Source organism: Labeo rohita, chromosome 2 (genome assembly GCF_022985175.1).
Source record: "Labeo rohita strain BAU-BD-2019 chromosome 2, IGBB_LRoh.1.0, whole genome shotgun sequence".
NCBI classification, from domain to species: Eukaryota; Metazoa; Chordata; class Actinopteri; order Cypriniformes; family Cyprinidae; genus Labeo; species Labeo rohita.
In genome coordinates, this window is record NC_066870.1 from 14278479 (window position 1) to 14290739 (window position 12261).

General features: G+C 37.5%; 1 protein-coding gene across 1 annotated transcript in view; it reads right to left on the minus strand.

The window, feature by feature from the left end:
* Positions 1–12261, minus strand: part of dpydb (dihydropyrimidine dehydrogenase b) — a 176146-nt gene that overhangs the window by 85067 nt on the left and 78818 nt on the right. The window contains 1 exon segment of the mRNA XM_051126299.1: positions 9029–9244. Within this exon segment, the coding sequence (XP_050982256.1) occupies positions 9029–9244 (216 nt within the window).

Genomic DNA, 12261 nt, shown 5'->3' on the forward strand with positions numbered 1-12261 from the left:
ACTCACAGGTTATAAAAATGGCAGAAAATTGATGTATTGTGTGGTTGCCCTGCTGAAAAAAAGTTTAAACTAGTCTTAAAATGGTTTGCAGGTCCTTGAAGGTCTTCTGGCCTGGCCAGGCTGGTATGGTTTGCCGGGTGTAGAACCCTAGTGTCAATCCCGAACACTGACTGTGTGAACGCAGCTTTTGAGAGTGAAACCTTTAGCAAATATAGCTGTCAATGCCGAACACTGACTGTGAATGCAGCTTTTGGGATTAAAACCTGTTAGTAAAGTCAGGTGTTAATCCCAAACACTGACTGTGTAAATGCAGCTTTTGGGAGTGAAACCTGTTAGTAAATTCAGGAGTCAATCCCAAACACTGACTGTGTGAACGCAACTTTTGAAAGTGAAACATGATAGTAAATATGGCTGTCAATCTTGAACACTGACTGTGTGAAGGCAGCTGTTGAGAGTGAAACCTGTTAGTAAATTTGGCTGTCAATCCCAAAGTGAAGCCTGTTAATAAATTCAGTTGTCAATCCCAAATGCTGTGTGAATGCAGTTTTTGAGAGTGAAACCTGTTAGTAAATTTGGCTGTCAATCCCATGCACTGACTGTGTGAATGCAGCTTTTGAGAGTGAAACATGTTAGTAAATTCAGGTGTTAATCCCAAACACTGATTGTGAATGCAGCTTTTGGGAGTGAAATCTGTTAGTAAATACAGTTGTTAATCCCGAATACTGACTGTGTGAATGCAGTTTTTGAAAGTGAAACCCGTTAGCAAGTATAGCTGTCAACGCCTAACACTGACTGTGAATGCAGCTTTTGAGATTAAAACCTGTTAGTAAAGTCAGGTGTCAATCCCAAACACTGACTGTGTAAATGCAGCTTTTGAGAGTGAAACCTGTTAGTAAATTCAGGAGTCAATCTCAAACACTGACTGTGTGAAAGTAACTTTTGAAAGTGAAACCTGATAGTAAATATGGCTGTCAATCTCGAACATTGACTGTGTGAAGGCAGCTGTTGAGAGTGAAACCTGTTAGTAAATTTGGCTGTCAATCCCAAAGAGAAGCCTGTTAATAAATTCAGTTGTCAATCCCAAACACTGTATGAACACAGCTTTTGAGAGTGAGACCTGTTAGTAAATTTGACTGTCAATCCCAAACACTGATTGTGAACGCATCTTTTGGGAGTGAAATCTGTTTGTAAATACAGTTGTCAATCCCGAACACTGGCTGTGCGAATGCAGCTTTTGAGAGTGAAACCTGTTAGCAAATATAGCTGTCAATGCCGAACACTGACTGTGAATGCAGCTTTCAGAATTAAAACCTGTTAGTAAAGTCAGGTGTCAATCCCAAACACTGACTGTGTAAATGCAGCTTTTGGGAGTGAAACCTGTTAGTAAATTCAAGATCAATCCTAAACACTGACTGTGTGAACGCAAATTTTAAGAGTGAAACCTATTAGTAAATACAGCTGTCAATCCCGTACACTGAATGTGTGAATGCAGCTATTGAGAGAGAAACCTGTTAGTAATTTCAGGTGTCAATTCCAAACACTGACTGTGTGAATGCAGCTTTTGAGAGTGAAACCTATTAGTAAATACAGCTGTCAATCCCGTACACTGAATGTGTGAATGCAGCTATTGAGAGAGAAACCTGTTAGTAATTTCAAGTGTCAATTCCAAACACTGACCGTGTGAACGGAGCTTTTGAAAGTGAAACCTGTTAGTAAATTCAGTTGTCAACCCTGTTGAATAAAACAGCATATGCTGGTTAGGTAGGTTTTGATGCTGGGTTGCTGGTTTTAGCTGGTCCATTGCTGGTTTATGCTGGTTCTTAGCTGGTTTAAGATGGTACTGGACCAGCACATGACCAGCTAAGGACCTGCATAAACCAGCAAACGATCAGCATAAACCAGCTAAGGACCAGCATAAAGTAGCAAAGGATCAGCATAAACCAGCTGCTAAAACCAGCATCCCAGCATCAAAACCTACCTAACCAGCATATGCTGTTTTTTTTTCCAACAGGGAATCCCAAACACTGTGTGAATGCAGCTTTTGAGAGTGAAACATGCTAGTAAATTGAGTTGTCAATCCCAAACACTGACTGTGAACGCAACTTTTACAAGTAAAACCTGACAATAAACCTGTTAATAAATAAGATTGTCAATCCAAAACACTGTGTGAACACAGCTTTTGAGAGTGAAGCTTGTTAGTAAATATAGTTGTCAATCCCAAACACTGACTGTGAACACAGTTTTTACGAGTAAAACCCATTAATAAATACGATTGTCAATCCAAAACACTGTCTGAACATAGTTTTTCAGAGTGAATCCTTTTAGTAAATATGGTTGTCAATCCCAAACACTGACTGTGTGAATGTAGCTTTTGAGAGTTAAATGTGATACTAAATACCATTGTCCATCAATGAATGAACGCATTCATTTTTTTGAGTCAAACATGTTGACAAATGCGGCTGTCAATCTCAAACACCGCTTGTGTGAATATACTGTAGCCACTGAATTACATGTTTTATGAAACTTTACGTGTCAATATCTGCCAAGCAGATTAGATCAATGAGCCAAATAGCTTCGAGAGTGGACTATATAAAAAACACAATGTGCTCACACCCACCGTTATAAACGCTAACTTAATTGGACAAAGCACTGTGCAATTAGAGGCTAATTAGGAGATGTGGATCTCATCTGCTCTTCCATCCCAGTTTTATACTGCAGATATTAAGTCTCATAGCCTGAAGTGGTGTGTTTTAAAGCTTAGGTGTGATAAGCTCCTGTCTGAGCTATGACAATGATTGAATGTGTTTTAAACAGCAGGGGATGGGCTTATTTCTCATGCAGGAAGCGAGCGAGTTCTGTCTCTGCACTCCACTCCGATCCATAACCAACCGGCTAAATCAGTAGAGGGGAAAGTGGGTATAGCTGCGGAGCTTTGTCAGGAGCGGCCCAGACAATGTTATGATGAATGTGTCAGCGAGAGGGAGATGTATTTTTCCGCACCCGAAAATCTGGCTCACCTCCTTTCTCGCTAACTTTAAAATTCATCACGACTCTGCAGGGGCATAATGAACTCCATCAAAAATCAGCCGGCATTAACATCATCTCCAACCAGCTGATCCGCCGGCTCAGGATACCGCTCATGTGAGCTCAAGAACACGAGTAATAGGCAATCAACCTCGCATAAAAGAACAATAGCAGCCATCATTCATTCTCATGTACAATTAGTACAGCGCTGACTGAGTGATGGCCCCTTAGCCCTCCGGCGCTCTGACATACCACTTCCTGGCTGGCTGCCTGCGACGGCACCTCGGAGGAAGAACGTGACACTGCGCGAAGTCTCTCACACAGAGACGACTTAAAAGGCTAATTGGGCCTGGAGGTTCTGATCCATCTGAGATCCCAGCACCCATCAGCGCTACAAGTCGCCGTTTGATGGCTGACCACATGACCTCCTCGTGTGGATCTGAGGACCAGAGACGAGGAATAAAAGAGGAGTGCCACTAACTGTCATGCAAAACCGTTCCCGGGGCCCGTTCCAAGCCATTGTGGTGCCAATTCCCGGGGGACTCGCATCTTGAGACAGAAGGGAAAAATAAAACATTTACATATGCAATGCATCTCATTAATTATAATTAATGAAAGTGCCGCCTGCTTGCTGGGTGCCCCTGTTAGCACTAGGTAAATTAGCTATTCGGTGCACATATACACAGGCGGCTATTTTCATATCCAGCGTGACAATCGCAGGACTTTCTGAACGCTATTGATGCAGCGTGGCCTCAATGGACGATGCATCTTAGCGTGACTCAGGAGAACAGGATATTAAAAAGAAGTCCCATATGTTCTAATGACAGCACTGCGTGGAGACACGGAGAACATGTTGACACTGGGGGGTTTTCTTTATCCCGTCTGCAAGAGTGAAAGAGTGAAAGGGAGAGAGTGTTTCAGGGCAGTCATTCCAGCATGTGGAAGAGCAATATGAGTTCTATTTACTGAAATATGGCCTCATCTTTCTGCTGCAACATGAGATTATTAGCTAGGGTTCGCTGTTGACATGGCGCAGTATCCAGTGAGGTGAGTTCATGGCTCTCAGTGCCATGCAAAGAAATAACTGATGTAAAATAATCATATTCCATGAAGAACCGAAAGGATTAGTTCGCTCTAGAATTAAAATTTCCTGATAATTGACTCTCCCCTATGTCATCCAAGATGTTCATGACTTTCTTTCTTCAGCTGAATAGAAGGTGTTTGAGGAAAACATTACAGGATTTTTCTCCATATAGTGGACTTCAGTGGGCATCATTGGGTTCCAAACTGTAGTTTCAGTGCAGCTTCAAAGGGCTCTACACGATCCCAGCTGAGGAATAAGTGTCTTATCTAGCAAAACGATCAGAAATTTCCTAAAAAGAAAACAAAAAAATGAGATATTTTTAACCTCCATTAGCATAATGCTCATCTAGGACTAGCTCAACTTCACACATTACGTAATCAAGTTGGAAAGGTCACGTGCCACGTAGGCAGGGCTCGGAACCGGTTCAAGGAATGAAAATGGAAACCAGAAATGAACAAAATTTTGACTGGAACAGAGTCAGAAACAGTCATTAACCGGTTAATAACATTATTTTATCGTTCCATTTAATATTTGAAATTCGTTGGCAACCAATCATGAATTCAAGTAGTACGGACTATGTAAATGTGAGCTGAAGCATCCAACAAGTAAAATGCCTGCGCTCAGCTGTGAATTTATGTATTCGCACCTGCAGAGCTTCTGTGAATGAAAAAAACTGAATAAATCTATAGGCTTACACAAAAAGGAATATATAAGTCTACACACAAAATATTCCACTTAAATCATTGACAGATTAACAAAAGAAAAAAAAATCTGCTGAGTTTCGGTATATTATGACACAATCCAAAGTTAACGGAAAACGAGACAGCAGAAAGTATAGTCCAGAAAGTATATTGGTATGACCATCGTGCCGGCACCTCACACACACACACAGACAACATATTTTTATCAAAATAAAAATAAAATACAGTTAAAGCAACATATAAAAAGTTACAGTGCTCCATTGTACAATCTGTTGAATTCAATGTGACCACTGTCTCACTGTGCTGATCTAGCCAATGTGAGGAATGATGTTTTATGTCAATTCCACTGAAGTACAAAGCCTATTACATAAATAATTTTTTAGCATCCAGATATGTCACGAATATGGAAACATTTGTATTTGTGCCGAATGAGAGAGGTAGGCATCACCTTAAACACCTTGTGTTTTGGATTTACGTTTTTATACCCTTATGAAAAAGAAGCTTATTCAAGTGTGCTATTAGTATACTTCTTTTAAACTAAAAATAGAAAAGTATATTTGTAGTCTACTTTTAATATACTTCTCAGAAATGGACTTCATGTACTTCTCAGATATATACCTAAAATGACATTTAAGTATACTTGACTTATACTTAGAAAAAGTCTAAATATATTTGAGCTATACTTGTGCTCCTAGAATCTGTGTTTTCATTGTTATATGGTAGGGGGAGCTATTACAGATCTTCTGTACAGAAATTTCCAAAACACGCAATTGAAGAAGAAACCTAGACAACTTGCTTCCACATAATCTAACACGATCATCAGACATAAAACAGCATCAAAACTGTAAAGTTATGGAATAAATCGTCGACCAATGAAGAGGTAATAATGACTGTCAAGCTTTGGGGTGTTGATCGACTCATCTACGTTTTGATGAGCATTCTGAATCCAATTCATAGTCTTTTTCAGCTTTTTGTTTAAAATGTTGTTTATTTCTTTTTTTTTTTCCTTCTTTTTTTTTTATTAAATTGGCCACATTCAAGCAGATACCCTGTTCTTTCTTTTGATGTTTTTGTATGTTTAGATATTCATATAACAAAACATAGAATATATACAAATTAATACCTCAATAGGGACATAGTAGTATACATGAAGTATGATGTAAAGTTCACTTAAAGAAAACTTACTAGTATATTTGCGGTATAAAACTACTAAACTAGTAGTTTACTATACTTCAAACTATACTTCAGACTATTCTGGAGACTATACTTAAAAGTGTACTAAAAATACTACTACAAGTATTTAATTAGTAAACTATCAGTATACCTATTAGTTCACTTTTAGTGTAGCTGCAGTACAAGCTAAAAACTTTGATGTTAACTTGTTGTGTACTTAAACTATACTTGAAAGTGTACTTTTATATACTAGAAAGTGGGCCAATTTAGTCCCAAGGAGTATTGAAATAGTACACTTACGAGTATACTTCTAGTATATGTTTTTTTCTCCTCTCAAAGCATAATTGTATATGAGTAGTGTTCTTTAAATAATGCATTAAACATTTTTAAATATCTTTAAAAAATACTTTGATGCCTTTAAATCGTTAACAGATTTTTTTCTTTGTTTAGTAGCCTATATTTGGCCAAAATCTAGAGAAGATGATGATGTATTGGCTGTGACTAAAGCACAGCGGTTTAAGATACCAGATCTCTTACCAGTATTTTTACTACTCAAACCAGTTTCCGAACGATAATAATACAGAGGATCGCCGGAACAGAAATGTTAAAATATCGATTCTGTTGGAGTGAACCGAGTAAAATTTTTTCTGTTTTCAAGCCCTGGACGTATGTGGAAGTTCCAACCCAGTGTTTACAAACCGAATGGCCAAAGAAAGTCATACTCCCTGTACAAAAAAAAAAAGGTAAAACAACAATGTCGTAGCAAAGTTGGACGAGAAACATTTTTGAACCGAAGTAACCACGCGTGACCTTTCCAACGTGACTACGTAATGTGTGAAGTTGTAGATGCGCATCGCAGAGCTAGTGCATTTCTTTAGAAAATGATCGATCATTTTGCTAGATAAGACCCTTATTCCTCGTCTAGGATCGTGTAGAGCCCTTTGAAACTGTATTGAAACTGCAATTTGGACATTCAACCCGTAGGGCACCATTGAAGTCCACTATATGGAGAAAAATCCTGGAATATTTTCCTCAGAAACCTTAATTTATTTTCAACTGATGAAAGAAAGACATGAAAATCTTGGATGGCACAGGGGTGAGTAAATTATCAGGTAATTTTAATTCAGGAGTGAACTAATCCTTTAAACATTGGTTTACAACAAACTTCAGTTTTAGAGTGGTGGGGCAAAAATTGAGGCTTAGGTAGACATTTAGATTTACAGGGTACATTTGGCGATTTGATTGTTAAAGAAGTCCACTTCCAGAACATAAATTTACAGATAATGTACTCACCCCCTTGTCATCCAAGATGTTCATGTCTTTTTTTCTTCAGTCGTAAAGAAATTATGTTTTTTTGAGGAAAACATTTCAGGATTTTTCTCCATATAATGGACTGATATGGTGCCCCGAGTTTGAACTTCCAAAATGCAGTTTAAATGCAACTTCAAACCCAAATTCCCAGCCAAGGAAGTAGGGTCTTATCTAGTGAATCGATCAGTTATTTTCATTTAAAAAAATACAATTTAAATACTTTTTAAACTCAAACGCTCGTCTTTCTCTGCCTGTATTCTGGCTCAAGATAGTTAGGGTATGTTGAAAAACTCCAATCATATTTCTCCCTCAACTTCAAAAATGATTTCAAAATCATTCTACATCGCTGCAGAAGTACCAACTCAGTCTTTGCAAAGTGAACATGCAAAGAAGATCAAACACCCTGAACAAAAACTGTCATGAACAGGGAAAAAATGTTCAAGTTCAGGGAGAGTAAGACAAGACGAGTGTTTGACAAAAAGTCATATAGTAAGTCAAATAAAGTATATAAATTGTATCATTTTTATGAAAATAACTGATCATTTTGCTAGATAAGACCCTTCTTCCTCGGCTAGGATCGTTTACATCCGCATTTGGGATCGTTTGAAGCCGCATTTAAACTGCATTTTGGAAGTTCAAACTCGGGGCACCATAGAAGTCCACTATATGGAAAAAAATGCTGTACATGAGTACATTATATGTAAATCTTTGTTCTAGAAGTGGACTTCTCATTTAATTCTCGAGGAAAAAGTCCACCGATTGTCATTTCGACAGCAAAGACAAGTGCGAAGGATGGACAGAATGAGATATTAATTCAATAATAACAATACAGCATTCAACCCAGACTAATTATATTTTAAAAATCATTGCTTTATTTGCTTTATTCAGACGTGATAAAACTATTTTGGCTCTTCCAATGGCACTGTGTATTTTTTTTTTTATTTCTTTGAAAATGTTCGCTCTTTCATGCTTTTACTACTTTTTTCTTTGAAGTCCCTTAAACACTGTCATTTGCTTTCTTTAAATTCTTTGTGAAATTGACGCTCTGATCGAAGAGCTGCGCAGACGCCTCTTGCCGTTGTCATGGCGACGTCTGATACGACTCAAACCCTGCGCTCTGCCTCTCTTCTCCTTTCTTTTTTTCTTTTTTTAATTCTATTTCCATTTCTAGCTCCACTAATCAAAGACTGCCAGTAAGCCCAGAACAAACAGATGTTACCGATTAATTTTCCCATCACTTGAATTAGAAAGTAAATTAAAACAAAAAGATTTTCTGCTGGAGTTCAATAAACAACTCATGCCTGTTTCATTTTTTTAACCTCCTGTCAAGAACAAATGTTACATTGCTAACAAGGCAGATGCATGGCTGCCTAATGGGAGGGTTGTTGATTTTTTTTTATAAGAAAGCCACCAGAATGCAGCTCATTATGGCTGGTGTTAGTGTGTGTGCATACGTGTGTATGAGTGTGTGTCTGTGAGCTGTTTCACAAGCTGGAAAGGCTTGCATTATTGTTAGCAGTGCCCAGTGCTGATGCTTTCATATGCTTATGACCTTTTGGGGATTTTTGCCAAGGTTTCAGTTTCTGTGATGTTGTACAAAAGACTTTGCTCCGCTGATACTTTGCAATGCAGTGTGCGCTTCCCACACAAACATACCACCCAAATCCAAGCACGAGTGCATGTGGAGCCTATGGTGTGTTGCATGTTGATTTTTTTCTCTGTTCTGTAAATATACCTTGTCCAGGCCAAAGGTCTTGGTGAGGGCAAAGCCCCAGCCCTGCTCGAAGGCTCTGCGGATCATGGCTGCGCTGGTTGTGGGGGGAGCGCTGGCCAGCCCAAACGGGTTAGGAAACTTTATCCCGCACATCTCCACACTAATATCCACTGTATCGATGCCACAGTGGAACAAGGGCAGTTTGGGAGTGCTGCCTACTGTGTTACCATGAAGGGACTGCAGAGAAAACACACACACATATATAAACCATTACGTTTTTGTACGCACGCATACAAATAAACACTTTGTTTATATTTTCAAAAAATACATCTTAAAGGAAATAATAGTACATCTTTAACAATTAGTAACTGCTGAATTGTTTTCCAGTTGATATGTTTTTTAGTGTTTAAAGGAATGGTCTAGGTTGAACCCTTAATTACAATTATATTTGAGTTTAAATATTTATACTATATACAGTCAAACCAAAAATTATTCAGACACCAGATATAATTTTTCATATTTTTTTTTTACTAGTGGGTGCAGGACATTATATAGTTCATTGAAGTGAGGATTGCAAAATAAAGTAAACTGTGATATACCCAAAATTCTTCATAGAGTGGACTACAAGTAAAACTCACAAAAATGTAGTACCAAAATTTATTCAGACACTTTGACCTGACTATGTTTTTTAAGTGTTTTTTTTTTTTTTTTCTTTAATTGCTAATGTGACCTTTTTACACCACAGACTGAACAAAATTAAGCATTGCTTGGTAATTGGTCAACAGAGCATTGATAGTTGTCTACTGTAAATATTGTCATACTAACAGTTGTCTGAATTTTTGGTTTGTAATCCATTACATGCCTTTCTATCAAAGTTGTCTGACATTATCAAGATGAATTTGTTCTGACAGAGTTTAACTCTGAGTTCTTGTCATATTTTGTTACCGTTTTCTAAGCTACAGTGAATAAACTGTAATAATGTGTGAAACGCTGAAGGTGTCTGAATACATTTTGGTTTGACTGTATGTATATATGTATGTATATATGTATATATATATATATATATATATATATATACTGAGTGAAAACAGCCTTCACCAGCCAGCTACTTAATATTATACTTAATATAGCTCAATATTATTCATTAAAGAATGTTATTAAGATTATTTTAAGATATGTTATTTATTATCAATGGGAGCCCAGTTCCACCACTGAATTAAAAAAAAAAAAAAAAAAAGGTTATTGCGACTTTTTTTTTATTTCACAATTGCGAGTGTATATCTCACAGTTCTGACTTTTTTTCCTCACAGTTGCAACTTTTTATCTCACAATTCTGACTTTTTTTTCTCACAATTGCGAGTTTATATCTCACAATTCAGACTTTTTTTGTGCAATTCAGACTTTTTCCCTCAGAATTATGAGACATAAATTTGCAGTTGTGAGTTATAGTCCAATTTTGAGGGGGAAGAAAACTAAGTTCTCAGAATTGTGAGTTTATATCTCACATTTCTGACTTACTAACTGCATTATAAAGTCAGATTTGCAAGATATAAACTCGCAATTCTGAAGAAAAAAGTTAGAACTGAGAGTTTGTATCACGCAATTCTGACATTATTTCTCAAAATTGCAAGTTTGTATCTCAAAATTCTGACTTTTTTCGTGCAATTCTGACTTTTTTCTTCAAAATAGTGAGACACAAACTTGCAATTTCAAGTCCAAATTTTGAGGGGAAGAAAACTATTTTCTCAGAATTGTGAGGCTATATCTCACATTTCTGACTTACTAACTCGCAATTGCATTATAAAGTCAGAAATTCGAAATGTAAACTCGCAATTCTAAGAAAAAAGTCAGAATTGTGATCTTATATCTCGCAATTCTGAAGAAAAAAGTTAGATTTGAGAGTTTATATCTCCCAATTCTGACTTTATAGCTCACAATTGCAATTATTTCTAGGAATTGTGTGTTTATATCTTACAATACTGGAAAAATAGTCTAAATTGTGAGATAAAAAGTCTCTATTACCCTTTTTTATTTTTTATAATTTTCTATAATTACTTATACAGTTATAAATAATTATTAATATATACACTCACAGGCCACTTTGATATGTACACCTGTTGAACTACATATTAACGCAAATATCTAATCAGCCAATCACATGGCAGCAACTCAATGCATTTAGGCATGTAGACATGTTCAACACGATCTGCTGAATTCAAACTGAGCATCAGAATGGGGAAGAAAGATGTTAAGAGACTTTGAACATGGCATGTTTGTTGGTGCCAGACAGGCTGGTCTGAGTACTTCAGAAACTGCTGATCTACTGGGATTTTCATGCACAACCATCTCTAGGGTTTACAGAAAATGGTCCAAAAAAGCGAAAATATCCAGTGAGTGGCAGTTCTGTTGGTAAAAAATGCCTTGGTGATGCCAAAAGTCAGAGGAGAACAGCCAGACTGGTTCGAGCTGATAGAAACAGTAACTCAAATAACCACTTGTTACAAAAGGGGTATGCGGAAAAGCATTTCTGATCACACAAAACATCAAACCTTGAAGCAGATGGGCTACAGCAACAGAAGGTGCCACTCCTGTCAGCTAAGAACAGGAAACCGAGGTTACAGTCTCACTGGTTTACCAGAAGATTTCCTGGTCGGACGAGTCTTGATTTCTGTTGCAACATTTAGATGGTGGGATCAGACTTTAATGTTAACAACATGAACGCATGGATCCATCCTGCCTTGTATCAATGCTTCAGGCTTCTGGTAGTGTAATGGAGTGAGGGGTATTTTCTTGGGACACTTTTGGCCTTTTATTAACAGTTGAGCATTTTTTAAATGCCACAGCCTACCTGAGTATTGTTGCTAACCATGTCCATCCCATTATGACCACAGTAGCTATTTCAAGCAGGATAACACACCATGTCACAACTCAAATCACCGCAAGCTGGTTTCTTGAACATGACAATGAGTTCACTAGACTCAAATAGACTCCACAGTCACCAGATGTCAATCCAACAGAGCACCGGTGGGATGTGGGAGATTTGCAACATGGATGTGCAGCCAACAAATCTACAGCAACTGTGTGATGCTATCATGTGAATATAGACCAATATCTCAGAGGAATGTTTCCAGCACCTTGTGTATATATATGCCTAATAAAGTGGCCAGTGAGTGTATGATTTCTTCAATTATATAATAAAGCTCTTTGAAGAACATACATATGCCTACTTACATACATGCACATATGTATACACA